Raw genomic sequence first — 15,575 nt, forward strand, 5'->3', positions numbered from 1 at the left:
AAGAAAACTTGCATACATCAGTGTAGTGTTTGCCACATACACTTCAATACTTAAGTTAACAAGTGAAAGAATGCGGTAACTAAAAAATTTGAGAATATGATACAAGTTACCTCATATAGAGCTATAATGATATATTTATAGAGATGTGGTTGTGATAAGATTCTAGATTCGCTTTGGGATAATTCTATTTTTGGGCCAATCGACGTGTCCTATTTTTTCTTTAGTTACGTCAGCCTCACCCAAGGCCAAACATCTCTCCCTATACTCATTTTTGTCTCAAGGTGATACTTTAGGTCAGGACATGCATAGGATATGACTCATTAGCTATTCTATTTGGCACAATCTTAGTCTTGGTTGAGGTTGAGCATGTTGATTTGGATCTTGATATGAACTCGACCTCTTCCCTTAGCCCAAAGTGGGTCTAGGGTGCTATTTTTTTTTTGTAAGAATATCATTATTTTCTTGCTTTGTTGCTTTTTTCTATTTTATATCGATTATATCCTTCACTCCAAGATCATTTATAACACCACCCATACATTATTGTTGGATTATGGATTTTGTACCTATCTCATTCGACATTGACTGTAAATTGAATGAAACGGGTGATTCTTGGGCCACTTTCTTTGGCTCCTTATGGGATCATAACATTTTTTTCCCTTGAAAAACTTAACAAAAATCTAACTCTAATATATTTATTTTTTAAGTTTGCCAATTTTATTCTAGATATATATTCTACCATTTATTAAATATATGTGATAATGTTTTTTTAATGAGTTTTCTGACTAAAATCATATTAGGAGGTAAGAATTGCAACATTTATTTATATTTATCATCTAATTTTATAAGATTGAAAATATAAGAAGTACAATATAAATTTAGAGTAAAAATAGTTTTTTTTTTCTTGTGAAACAATTATTTTACATATTTATTTATTTATTTTACCTTAAGTTTTGTAATCCATAGTAATTGAACCACCTAATTGAATTGAATAAGATATTGAAATATGTATTAGAATTTAGAAAGTCAATGATTTGAATTGATTCTCTCCCACCTGATGAACTAAAAAATGGAAAATTTTAAGTCCATCAAGATCACGTGAGATATAGGTTTATTTCCATAATTATTTTTGTAAATTATAATAATATTTTCATTCAACTATAAAAAAAAATAAAAAAATAAAAATGTACTCAAAATAATAATAACTACAACATGCAATAATAATAATAATAATAATAATAATAATAATAATAATAACAACAACAACAACAACAACACAATAATAATATCTACTACTATCCATTAATAACAATACAACATCATTCAACTTTAAAAGAGTATCTAATTGCTTTCAAAATTTTATTATTGTGTCCAATGTGACATATATGCGATATATTTTTTTTCTTTTGAGATTTAACAAAATTATATATATATATATATATATATATATATATATATAATATATATATATATATTATAAAAAGTTTAGGAACTAACACTAAATAGCGTCAAAATTCCAAGTTTAGTTTCCAAATGTTGTTTATGCATAAAAATCTATGAACTTTTAAAAAGCAATAGTTTTAAAATTTTAATTTTTTGTTAATTGGTATCTAACCAATTATAAATTTTTAAAAATTAATGGTAAAATTAAGGGTCAAATTGAATTTTAGCTGTAAATTTTAAATTTTTTTATTTGATTTCTAAATTTTAAAATTTTATACTATTGAACTTGATTTTTCACTCCATATATGCATTTGATCCTTAATGTTGATGTATATGAATTAATTTATAAAAATTATAAATAATTAATTTTCACTAATTTTCTATCTATATTTAATTTAATTACAAAATTCATTTCATAATCATCTAAAATTAATTATTGAAAGTTAACATCAAATATTAAAGTAAGCATTATTGAAATTCAGGAATAAAAGTGTATAATACTGAAATGTAAGGGTCAAATAAGTAAATACACACCCAAAATTCAAGAATATATACGTAAATTTTGGAAATTTAAGAAAAAAATTAGACCTAAAATTTAAGGGAAAATGTAAGTTTTTTTTTTTTTTTAAGATTTTAAATTCGTCAACAACTTATTAGACATGACATCAAAATTTAAAATATATATTAAAAATAAATCTCAAATTTTAGATTTAATCTTAATATTAATAATATTACACGGACTCCCAAGTTATGAACTCCATTATTATTTAAAGGCGAGTTGGGGGTAAAGGAATGGCAGAAATCCGACGGCGAGTTTGCAGCCATGACGGCGGCGTATAATGCTCCGGTGCTTCTGATAACGGTGATCGCGCGGCTATTGCTAGTGGGGCTTTGGGCGCCGGCGGAAGTACGCCCTTCTGTGGAGCCGAGTCATAGCTCAGTTCCATTCAACCGGAGCAGTTTTCCGGCAGGGTTTATCTTCGGAGCTGGCTCCGCCGCTTATCAGGTTTCTTTTTCTTTGTATCTCTTGTCGTTTCTGAGGTTCCGACATGTCGGCAGCCATTTGTTTTTGTTGTTAAATTTATAAGTGGATAATGTTGTTGGTTTTTGCAGTTAGAAGGAGCAGCAAGTAAAGATGGAAGAGGTCCAAGTATTTGGGATACTTTCACCAAGAACCACCCAGGTCTCACTTTTTTTTTTTTTAATAATTATTTGGTTTCTGTTTTTGTTTTTAAAAATTAAATCTATTTCGTATGCATTTCTTATAATGATTTGAATCTTTCTTTTAGTATAATGATTGAATTTTTAATTAAATTCTAAAAACAAAATAAAAACAAATTTTTGAAAGCTACTTTTTTTAGTTCTCAAGATTTGACTTAGTTTTTTAAACTATGAATAAAAAATAGATAACAAAAGAAGAAATTTAGAGGTGGAAGTAATGTTCATAGACTTACTTTTCAAGAACAAATACTAAAAATAAAATAGTTAGCAAATGGAACCTAATTTTTTTCCTTCTTTTTAAGCTATTTGCAAATTTGGGTTCAAAAGTTTTTGTTGTATATTTTTTTTTTTAGTTCTATGGTTCTGATTTTTTTAATTTAGTATTTAAATTGGATGATTTTAGCTTCAAATATGTTGTATTTACTAATTTCTTTTCCCTAATCTGTCAAAATTTGAAATTTACTAGAAAAGTAATCCAAAAAAAAAAACCTGTTTTTATTTTTAAAATTTAGCTAAAAAGTCAACTACTTCTCTTAAGATGTGAAAACTTCAATAAATAAATTGTGATAGATGAGTATAATAATTTTTAAAAAAATATATAAAGCAAAAAAATGAAGTTACTGTCAAACGAAAAACTCAATAAATCCCCCTTCCCCGCCCACTTGATTTTAAATTATATAGTAGTTAATTAACATAATCGGCTAAATAAAGACATTAGTTGATTGCTACAAAAGCATAACATTTTAAACAAAAAAATCAAATTGAAAGTTTAATTTGTAAGAAATAACAGATTATTACTATTAAAATTTTATAACTTTTAACTGTTATATGTTTTAAAATATATGTCTCAATAAATTGAGCTAGGTTTAAATTACCATTTCAAGTCATAAGTTGACTATTTAAGATCTTGTTCCGACATTTATGTATAATAATTACATGAAATTATAAATGTTGATTATTAGTTATTATTTTCACTTTAATGAGTAATTTTTTTTCCTTCTTACAAACTAAAAAGTTCGCAAAAATGATGTGGATATAATATACGTAACTTAGATCTGCAAAAATTAAAGGATTTTTCTTTTTATCATAAAGATAATATAATATATTTTAATAATAAATTGGCATAGTTTAATTTCGTTGCAGTCAAATCAACAATAATTTCTCTTTAATGATCTCCTTCCATTAATTCTCAGTACTCTCTCTCTTTAATGATTCATTTCTCTTTACTTTTTTAAAAAAGTCATTTTTTTTTATTTTATGCTTTTGTCCTCATGTTATTACTTCCTATTTTAAATAAATATAAATATAATATTCTTTTAGTACAAATATTACGTGGACGAAGATCGAACATTAAGAGAAAGACTATGCTAATTACCATTGAGTTGATCGCACTTTTACAATATAAATATAGTGCTAGCAATCAATGAAGTGATAAAAGGATAAGAAATACACCTTAATTTCTTCGAACAGTTGTAAATATAAACATTAGATCTAAAGTATTAGCAGATATAACATAATATAAAAAAATTACAAATATGGTCAAATTTAAATAGTCTATTAGTGAAAGAGTATATCATTGGTAGGAGTCTATCAGTGATAGACCATATCACTGGGATGTCTATCAATGATAGAAGTTTATCGCGGATAGACTTGGGGTCTATCAACGATAGAAATCTATCGCTGATAGATTTGTTTGTATTTGTAATTTTTTTTCTAAAATGATGTTATACGCTTAGTTATCCTTCCTAAAAATGCTACCAATTATAATTACCATAATTTCTTTTATTTATTTTGAAAAAGACTTTTTTTTCCTTCAAAATTGTAATACTTTTCATATTTCACACCATATTAAAACTACATTTGGAGTACTTTCTTTTTTAAAAAAATTACAGATGAAATTGGAATAAGAAATAGTGTAACGGTGATAGTTTGGACGGATAGTGATATAAATTTTCATTATAGGTTATTGACATGTAATTTAGATATCAATTTTTCATTTAATAAATTAAACAATTTTTGCTCAAAAAGAAATATTCATTAAGAGAGATAGGGGTGGAGAAGGCTTCATTGTCTCTATTCGCACCTCTATTTCAATCTCCGTTTTTGCGAAATTCTTTAGGAAGATTGAAACGGGAATTCACTGTGGAAATTTTGTGAAGATCGGATTTTTTGGAGAAAAATTCCTAGTTTATTTGTTTCTTTTATTTATTTATTTTTCAACAATTTAACTTATTTTCAACCAAATAATTTTTTTTTAAAAAAATTATATATTCAAAGGTTATTTCCAATACATCTTTTAATTCAAAGAAATAAATATAAATTTTCCTAATAATAAATTTTTATATGATAAATATAATTAAAATATTTGATCCCATAATTTCTAGAAATTAAAATTTAAATACCATAATAAATGAAATGTAGTCTTCAACTTAAATATTACAATACTAATGTATGAAAGTCTCAAATATTGAAACATAGATCTTAAAAATATTATGAAAAAATTAGACGAGACTTAAATGTCGTTTTAATACATATATATATAATTTATTTATTTATTTGGAGGAAGAATATAATCTCATCCTTGTTTGGCTAATGGAAAGAAAACTCTCCCTACTCCCTCCCCTATTTCTATCAATGGAGAGAAAATATAGAGATTTTGGAAAAACTTCCTAGTATGTATATTTAATAATTTAGTATGTATATTCTCATTAATTTCAAAGGAAACAAATTTAAAAAGATCAATTTCAAAGTAGCAATAACAAAAAAAAAAAAAAAAAAAAAAAAACAATCCTCATTTAAAACTTTAGCAATATAAAGTTTTATTTTTTAAAATTATTATAATTTTTAGTTTAATTAGCACATGTATAGTAGGGATACAATTACAAGCTACTATCTTTTGATCAAAGTATAATATTTATCACAATTGAGAAATGATTAGCATATTCTTTTTAGATTTGAGTTGAAATTTCTCATATAAAAAGTTAATAAGATAATAAGATAATTACTACACTATGCTAACTATTATAATTATGTATTACAAGACTTGTGTTTGAAGAGATAATCCTAAGAGATGTGACAAATTACATTGCCTTAAATTATTGTTCAACAAACGATTTCTAATAAGAGAAACTAAAATTGTCTTGAAAATAATGTCTCAACCAACTATATTTTCAAGGATAGATTTTATAAATATTTTTTTCTTTAAATATAATTATATAAAAAGAATAATCTTTGTTTCAATATCTTTTGGAAAAATTATATTTATTAGGGTTTAGATGTGGTTTGCGTGCTGAAAAAAAAATATTTATTTTTTTAATTGTCATGGTTCTTTTTTTGGGTTATTGATAAAGAGAAATAAATGAACAGAAAAAATTTGGGATCATAGCAGTGGTGAAATAGCTACCGATTTCTACCATCGTTATAAGGTAATAGACTTTTGCTTTTATATTTAATAATCACACCAAGGTCCAAAACTATATATTATATTGTGTTATTTTTTTAATTTAAAAATTGTGATTTAATTTACAGGAGGATATAAAAATAATGAAACTGATGGGGCTGGACTCTTTCAGATTCTCCATATCTTGGTCTAGAATTTTGCCAAGTAAGATTATATTATTTATTTCCATAATTTACTATTTTAATTATTCCATCTTAATTTTTTGTTCTAATTTTGAAAAAAAATAATTATAGAGGGAAAACTTCGTGGAGGTGTGAATCCACTCGGCGTGAAATTCTACAACAATGTCATCAACGAACTCCTTGCCAATGGTAATTCTTTTTGTGAAAAATTAGTATTTATTTGTGGCTTATAATTTTTTTCAATTAAATCATTATAAGTGGATGGATTTAAGCTCTTGACTAGGGTTTTTTTTTTTTTTTAAATCGTCAATACAACTTTGTAAGAATTGATAAATGAACAACTTTCAAAAGTATAAATAAAATGGTCTAAATTTATTCACTTTTAACGATTTAACAGTTTAATTGGTATAATTATAAGTCTCGTTCGAATGAAATATAAATAAGGGTGAAATATAGTTTCTCATTATATTTATTTCCTTCGATGCATTCTTGATAATTTTTATATTTCTCACATGAGTATAAGTTTCATTAATAATGTTTTGTATATTCTAGACAATTATTTATCAAATTATCTATTCTTGAAATAAAAAATCCAGGAATAGTGCCATATGTCACTTTGTTTCACTGGGATCTCCCTCAAGCACTCGAAGATGAGTACGGAGGATTTCTAAGTCCCAAAGTTGTGTAAGTGACTATCAATCTCGAAGTTCAATATATATTAAAGAAAAAGTCATGTAACAAAGTTATAATTATGCCAAAATACAATTGAATTAATTGATTTAGTCATCAACTATGTAATCTCTCAAAAGAATACTAAGTTCAAATGTTTGCCAATATAATATACTCAAAGTTTAAGTAATTGAATTTAATATAATTGTAATAGCAAGTAAATTTCAAACTTCAATATAGCTTAATTGATTAAGATATATGTCTAAAGTTAGAATCCCAAACCCTAAATGTCATATGGAACTAAAAAAATCTATTGATGTGCAAATTTGGCCAACAAAATTTACTTGACTCATGCGATCTCAATAGGAGTGTGGGACTTGAATGATTGGAAACCAACTTACATATAATCATGATGTATGTCACACACATTTCGATACTTAAGTTAGATCTATAATTTGAGGTGCTAGGGAGATTTTGAGTTTGTTAGAGTTTTTAGAGCTTACTTGTATAAGAGCCTTAGACTAAGGGTTTCTTAACTTTTTTTTCCCCTTCGAAATAGATTAGAATGTGCACTAATCTCGTAGGTACCTTCTTGTGTTATCGATCCACTTAAGCGTGAGTTGGTTTTTGGCCAACGTAGGTTCTAGAACACACTAATCAAGTTGACCTCAACCTAACCTGGGAAATGAGCCCTAGACTCATCTTGCAACTCTGGTGTATTTTGGATTGAATTTTTTTAGTAGAATAATGGCAGAATGGAGAATCAAATTTTTTCTTTTAACTGTTTTTTTTTTTAATCCAACTCACTTTTAAGTTTTTTAGTTAGATTTTACCCATAACTATTATATTAATAAAATTTATACATAAAATAAGAATTTTTTCGAACTAATACTTTTATTGTATTTAAGAAAATTAATTAAGGATTTTTATTTAGTTATTTCTTGGTGATTAAACAGGGATGATTATCGGGAATACGTGGATTTGTGCTTCAAATTATTCGGCGATCGGGTCAAGTATTGGGTAACCTTAAACGAACCATATTCGTATAGCGCTAATGGGTACAACGGCGGCACATTCGCTCCCGGAAGATGCTCCAACTACGTCGGAAATTGCACTGCCGGTAACTCCGCCACCGAGCCCTACATCGTCGCCCACCATCTTCTTCTCTCCCACTCCGCCGCCGTCAAACTCTACAAGCAAAAGTATCAGGTACGTATTGAAGAACAAATCCCTAAATTAATCTGTGTATAACACCACCGGCATCTTGTTTTTGATTCGAAACGATTTGAGATCTACAGAAAAAGCAGAAGGGGCAAATTGGAATCACATTGGTGACTCACTGGTTTAGGCCCAAACGAAACACACCAGCTTCGCAAAGAGCGGCGTATCGAGCTCTTGATTTCTTCTTGGGATGGTGAGTTTCTTCATCTTCGTCATAATCGTTAATTTAGAAACGTGAGTGGAAATTAATGGATATGAATTGTAGGTTTATGCATCCGATTACTTATGGCGACTACCCGAAATCAATGCGCCAGTACGTCGGTGATAGGTTGCCGAAATTCTCCGTTGCAGAGTCGAAAAGCATTAAAGGATCGTTTGATTTTCTTGGACTGAATTACTACACTGGGAATTATGCTGATGATGTGCCTTTCTCAAATTCGCCCAACAAAAGCTATAGTTCTGATATGCACGTCTCACTTTCTAGTATGTCTTCTTTCTTTTCTTACATGAGATGATTAAATTTAGGGGGCAATATCAATCTTTACCCCAAAATTTGGTAAGATGGATGGATCTCTTTTACCTTAAACTTTTGATTTCAGTTTCATAAATGACAAACCTATTGAGATATCTACCTTAAACTTGAATAAGCTATGCCCTGTGTATTCAATGAATTATTAAACATAAATCTAGTCCAACATGGATGGAAATTTAGGAAAATATGGAATTCGAAATTTGTAGATTTTGAGAATTTTACTAGATGGTCGATTTTGGCACGATACCCTTAACTGGGTGAACTGCATTTACTGAATCAGTGAGCTTTTAAAGATGTGTAGGCTGTTTCTTTTTTTTCTTTCGTGGCAAGTAATGTGGTTGAATTTGAAAGTCATGGTCGCGTTTGTTTAGGTGATTTTTTCGGTTGAACCAAAGTTCTCTCGATTCTTGATCCTTAACATACTTTTTTTGCTTCAATCTGTTTGTACAGCTGAGAAAGACGGTGTTCTAATCGGACCAGCGGTTAGTAATGTCTCTCCTATCTATATAGAGCTGTTATTTTCTGTTTTAATTAGTAGCTGAACTCTTGAACTGTAAATGCGTTTATCTATCCAGACTGGTTTGAACTGGCTTTACATCTACCCAGAGGGCATTCGTCTACTATTGAAATATATAAAAGCACAGTACAAAAACCCAACTATTTACATCACTGAGAATGGTAACTCTCTCTCTGTTTCTAACTATGTCTCTCTCTCTCTAATAAATGTAAATGGCTGTGTAAACTATTGGCTTGTTGTGTTTTACCTTACAGGTATGGCTTATTCAGACAATAGTACACAACCAATTAAGGAAGCTTTGAAAGATGGAACAAGAATCAGATACCACCATGCTCATCTTGCATCTCTTCTTGAAGCTATTAAGTACTAATGATCGCATAAACAATAAACTCCATTGATAAGTACAGATGAACTCAGAACTTTTCTAATGATTGGTTGTTTTTTGTTTCTTTGACATGACAGGGAAGGTGTGAAAGTAAAGGGATATTACGCATGGACATTGTTGGATGACTTCGAATGGGATGCAGGCTACACAGTGCGGTTCGGCCTCGTCTACGTTGATTTCAGGCACAAATTGGCAAGGTACCTCAAGTATTCTGCTTACTGGTTGAAGCGGTTCCTTCTCCATTGAGCTTTATAGTAGAAATCTCTCCCACTCGCCGGAGCTTCTATGGAAGCATTAACGAATAAGGGAGGTGATGTGGGTGAAATAAGGAAGGTCTTTGTGTTGTCTCTGTGTTGGGAATTTCTAGCAAAAAAGAGCTGTTTGGTGTGAGAATTCCAACGAATTTTCATTGTAGAAGTGTTTGTGAATCAAGTTGAACCAGGTCAAACTGATGGATCCGGTTAAGTTATTATGTAGCCTTTTCTTATTGATTCCGCTTAAATAATAATAAAATTATTGATGGTTCAGGTTAATTTTGGCTCACAAAAGTCACAACGATTTCAACCTAAACTTGTTCATCTGTATCAATTTTAACCTTATTTGTGCAATTTCTTTCGATTCTAAGAAGCACAAATAAATACATATATGAAACACGGATACGATGCGATATGAATACGGCAACATGTCATATTTTAAAAATTAAGGGTATGACACGGTAAGGATACACTTATTAAAATATATTTTAAAATATATATCATTTTTATATGAAAAGAAACTCTGATGTTTAATAGGTTAATACATATATGCTTAAAAAAACTTAGCTTGATGTATTTCAAGCTCAAAAGTTATCATTTTTATCATGTCTTTTTATTTTCTATATATGTATAACACATTTATTGTTCTAACACTTGTGTCCAACAAATGGCTAAGACTCTGACTGTCCATGTGTCCGATACATTTGGACACGAATACACTAACCAAATTAAAATGTCCATGCTTCTTAGATCTCAACAAGTGAATTATGAATTATGGCAATTTCTACGCTCTTAAAATTAGATTGAAAGACTGCCATATCCAAACAAAGGGTAAAAATTATTTTAAGAGAAAAACTGCCGGAATTGAACAAAGGGGAAAATGGCAATACTTATTCAAACTTAGAGATCAATTTGATGAAATTGAGAGTTGAGGATACAGCTCAACTAATAGTTGAGTCATAATTTTTCATGAAAAAAGTGTTTTGTATAGCTTTCAAACAAACCTTCAATCATAGATCATATTCGTACCTAAAGATCAGGCAATTCCAATGTGCTCCAACAGTTTTATCCAAGTTAAATTAAACTTGGTCCAAGAAATTCGATTAATACATTCCCCAAAACACTACAAATTCAGACCATTATATATGAGAGAAACAAATCCCAGACTGCAAGAACCATAAATTCATATTTGAGGTGAACATCCACACTAAAAATGAGTATGCCCTTTACCGTCTGTATTCTTTGATCCAAGTTATGGGGACAAAAAAAGGTGTTAACCAACACACCAGATATTCCAATGAAATTTCTGCAGAATTTCAGTCACCATGAAGACTTCAACAGCACCATTGTCCTCGAGAACTTGGAAAAACTTTGGAGTTTGGAAGTTTTATTTGAATAATTGCAAGAAATGGTAATGAGAATATGCCGCTTCACTGTGCTCTAGTATAGCATCCAAGAAAGAAAATCACTGCATCACTCCCCTCAGTTGAAAAAAGTCCGAGTCGAGTTGTTTGAATGCGATGGGCAGACCAATCAAATCCAGATGACAAGTCAGGAAGCCCCTTCTTCTTTTCCACACTCATTCACCACAAAATCTTGTGAAAATAGTCGACGTCCCGAGCTTCTTATCTCAGTTGCTCCTCAAAGTAATTGCTAACTGACAGTATGAAGAACTATTCCTGGTTTGCTTAACCTTTTCTAGGCTCATTCTATTAAGCTTCCACCAGACTGGAGGCTTCATTGGAAGAAAGAGACCAATATGGTGAGAGAGAGACAACTTTTCCAATGACAATTAAAGTAGGTGAAACCAACTCTGCTGCTCTGATTTCATCGGCAAGATCCTTCAGTTGAGCAAAAACCTGCACAAATGTAATAGATCCAAGCAAGATTTGTTAGACACTACCAAAATGAAATAAAAAGATTTAAGTGAGAGCATGCGCTGCCCCCTTGATATAAACCTCTAGAACCAGACGTTCACTAAAAATGTAGCTACACACAGATAAGAAAATAGACATATGAGAGATCACCTAGTTTAAGCTGATTATATGATTGAACCCGTACGTAGCAGAGAATCGTGCTTACCGTTCTTTGTTGGGGTGTTGTCCCTCGTTCAACAGCAGCGGCTGGGGTATCAGGAGGCAGACCATGATGCATCAACTTAAGGGCCAGAGATGGAAGAGTTGATAGACCCATGTATACCACCAAAGTTGAATCTGGATCAGCTGCATTTTCCGCTACAAATAAGGGATCGGTTCCACCCTTTCTAGAGTGACCAGTGAGGAACCTGACGCTCGTTGCAACGCCCCTGTGTGTCAAAGGAATTCCCAATTCAGCTGCTATACCTGAAGCAGCAGTTATACCTACAAGGGAAACAAACATATATATAAAAAAAATATTATATATATATACACTTTATATGAGGTTACTCTTAAGAGTAGTTTCCTTAAAATGCTGATGCATAGACATGACATTAGGAATAAGAATGTAATATATTTATGACAGTTCATTGATTTCACTCCTGCCCTGAAGCAAATTCAAGCGATCTTGTTTTTAAATCATCCTCAGATAGTCAAATTCGTGTTATGCATAGCTCCTTACAGATTAGCAAAAAACTAATTTACCATCCCCAATCCCATTTCAAACAAGCTCACTCCTACTGGGCCTATTTGACATAACTTAATGTCACTCTATAATCTTTGTTCTTGAGTTAAGGACAGAAAATAGGGCAGGGTGGAAAACAATCTCGCCAGGGTGTAGGAATGTAACGCCTCGTTTGGAGCAAGATCTTTCAAGTATTTGTGCCTTCCCTACGAAATTCTCCAGCACTTACAGGTGTTACATTCTAACCCAATATGGTCCAAAGAGAATGAGCACCCTATTACTTCTCAGACAGGAATTTCCATATCATTAGAGTCACTTGAAAACACTTAGAAACTGGGCTTAAAACTGCAAATATTCAGAAATGCACTTACCAGGAACAATTTTTACTTGAATCCCTTGTTGTTGCAAGAAATCCATCTCCTCCCCACCCCTTCCAAACACCTAAAAAACACACAAACAACACAATTGTCAGGATACATCACTTGAATGACAATCCATATTCACAATCACACTTCAACCATTCAAAATTCACACTTACAAGAGGGTCTCCTCCTTTAAGCCTCACAACTGTAGCTCCAGCTTCAGCAAAGTTCAAAAGTAACTCATGAATCTCCTCCTGAAACAATTCCCATTCAGCAAACAAAATTCGAACACTTGACACTGTACCCTTTTCACAAAAATGTCAAAAAAAGGCAAACCAAGATAGATAATCACAAACAATCCTCAGGACTAAAGATTTTAAGAAAATCCACACCTGGGTTCTGCTATGGTAACCTGCAGTCTTTCCCACATAGAGAAGCCTAGCATCAGAACCCACCAAATCCAACACATCATTAGAAACCAATCGATCATACAAAAGCAAATCAGCACTCTGAATCACTTTCACCGCCTTCAATGTCAAAAGCTCCGGATCACCAGGGCCAGTTCCAACCAAAAACACATTCCCAGGCCCACATTTTCCATCATTGCATCCACTACTTACCCTTTTCTCCCTCAGCACCTGCAGCAATTTCTTGAGCTCCGGCAGCTGCAAGGCAATGTCATTCTGCCGTATGGACTCAGAATCATATGGAATAGAACACAATGAAGTAACAGAAGTCTGGTCCGGTTGATTCTTGTACAGCCAATCGTCTCTTTGGTATCTCTTGATGGAGTGTTTCTCTGTAAATGGGGAAGAAGAGGAAGATGATGAGGAGGTGCAGTGAAAAGAGGAAATGGGTTTGAAATTTGGGGACCTGGGTATTGTTGGGTGAGACGAAAATGAAGAGGAAAGCGATTGAAGGTCGCAAAAACGAGCCATGGCGAAGGAGAAGTGGGAAAAATGCGATTTGCTGAAAGGGGAAATGGGTTGGGAATAAATATCCCAATAAATAAGAGGCGGGTCGTGGCTTTAACACATGGAATTTGAGGAAGATGAGAAGGCAAAAAGGAAAGTAGTGGCCTTTTGAGATGTGGGAGAGACCAAATTGAAATTCCTTTGGACTGGAATTGGATGGTAGCTACCATGAATTTCACAACTTGGTATTTCCATGGACTGGATTCAGAGAATTGGAAACTAGAGGATTTTTGGTTTCACAAATTTGTAGTTTTTATTTAATCTTTAAATTTTAAAATATTACATATTTAGTCGTTAAATTTTGATTTTGATTTCAATTTAGTCACTAAATTTTAAAATGTTACAATTTTACTGTTTACATTTAAATTTTAGTACAATTTGGTATTTATATTTCAAGATTTACACTTTTAATCTCAATTTTTCACTAAATAATCATTTTCTCTGTTTAATGTTAATTTATGTTAAATTAAAAATCATTAAAAGAATTATAATTAATTAAATTTTACTTTTTTTATCAATTTTAAAATTAAATTTAAAATTTCACTTTATAATCAATTTTAATCAATTAATAGGAATTGACGTCAATGATTGAATATTTATAATTAAAAATTGAGGTTAATAATGTAAAATTTTGAAACCTATGAACCGAATTGAAACAAAACTCAATCTCAAGGGTAAATTGTAATATTTTGAAACTTAAGGATTAAATTGAAGCAAAACTCAAAATTTAAGGACTAAATGTCTAACATTTTAAAATCTAGAGATCAAATAGAAACTAGATTCAAAATCTATGGACGAAAATTATATTTTTCCCAAAAAAATGATTTCAAATGTTGTAATTTTGAAATGTGCTTGTTCGTGAAAAGATTGAAAGGGTTGAATTGTCTATAATTTAATTAGTTCTGGTATTATATTATCGATTAAGGGTGTGCTTGGGACAATGACTATCATAAGATTATAATAACCACCTCTTGTATTATTTTGTAGTCATCAATGAGCTACAGACATCACTGTTTTAAAACCCCAATTTGTTACCGTATTTACTATTTGCTACAATTTTTACTAATTTACATTCATCATTTTTTTATTCTTTGCTATAGTGTTTGCTATTCTTTGCTATAGTGTTTGCTATAGGTTTGCTATAGTGTTTGCTATACTATATAATTCAAACTAAAATAATCTACACCCTAAACACAAACTATTATAAGCCAACTATAATAACTTATAACTATAATAATCAACTCCTTGCTCCAAACGTCCCATAAAAGATTAAGGATTTGAGTAACTCTCATCACATATCACATAGGTATTGATCTCATTTTGAAATAGTATTGTTGTGTCTATATTTTTGTTAAAGATTAAATTACAAATTTGATCCTTATAGTTTGGAGAAAATTATAATTTAGCCTTATCATTTTAAAAGTTAGAATTTAATTCTCATGGTTTGACAAAACATCATAAATGATCTTTATAATTTGATAAAATTATTGGACTATTTAAGAGGACTTTATCGAGGGGTCTTTTTAAATATAAAAAAGTATTTAAAAATATTTACACTTTATAGTAAAAAGTTTCAAAAGAAGTTCCAAAAGTACAAGCACGTTTGAAACTTTTTGCTATAGAGTGTAAATATTATTAGAATTTTTCTATTTATAAGAATTTCCCCTTTATTAAGCCATGAAAACTAAATTCTAACTCTGGGAAATTGCTATTTTTGACCTAGAAAAGTTTTTTAATTTCAAAAGTAATATCTTTTTAAAAATATACTTTTAACTTCTTTTCCAACTTTTCAAAATTTAAAGAGGGACCCACGAAGT

At 30.4% G+C, this 15,575-nt stretch overlaps 2 protein-coding genes across 2 annotated transcripts; one reads left to right on the forward strand and one right to left on the reverse strand.

Annotated features, from left to right (window-relative positions):
• The first annotated feature begins 2,251 nt into the window (after nucleotides 1-2,251).
• LOC120086098 (vicianin hydrolase-like) lies at nucleotides 2,252-10,100 on the forward strand. Its single transcript, XM_039042543.1, has 13 exons — nucleotides 2,252-2,446; nucleotides 2,554-2,623; nucleotides 6,028-6,086; nucleotides 6,190-6,265; nucleotides 6,355-6,432; nucleotides 6,840-6,927; nucleotides 7,869-8,121; nucleotides 8,211-8,326; nucleotides 8,399-8,616; nucleotides 9,116-9,147; nucleotides 9,241-9,343; nucleotides 9,437-9,545; nucleotides 9,645-10,100. Exons 1-13 carry the CDS (start codon nucleotides 2,264-2,266, stop codon nucleotides 9,811-9,813), a joined length of 1,554 nt encoding a protein of 517 aa, XP_038898471.1. The 5' UTR covers nucleotides 2,252-2,263; the 3' UTR covers nucleotides 9,814-10,100.
• A 684-nt stretch (nucleotides 10,101-10,784) lies between these two features.
• On the reverse strand, nucleotides 10,785-13,925 carry LOC120086099 (uroporphyrinogen-III C-methyltransferase). Its single transcript, XM_039042544.1, has 5 exons — nucleotides 13,177-13,925; nucleotides 12,961-13,038; nucleotides 12,794-12,863; nucleotides 11,904-12,181; nucleotides 10,785-11,680 (listed from the first exon to the last, which is right to left on the reverse strand). Exons 1-5 carry the CDS (start codon nucleotides 13,720-13,722, stop codon nucleotides 11,534-11,536), a joined length of 1,119 nt encoding a protein of 372 aa, XP_038898472.1. The 5' UTR covers nucleotides 13,723-13,925; the 3' UTR covers nucleotides 10,785-11,533.
• Between the last annotated feature and the right edge of the window lie 1,650 nt (nucleotides 13,926-15,575).

This window comes from Benincasa hispida, chromosome 9 (assembly GCF_009727055.1).
Source record: "Benincasa hispida cultivar B227 chromosome 9, ASM972705v1, whole genome shotgun sequence".
Classification (NCBI taxonomy): domain Eukaryota; kingdom Viridiplantae; phylum Streptophyta; class Magnoliopsida; order Cucurbitales; family Cucurbitaceae; genus Benincasa; species Benincasa hispida.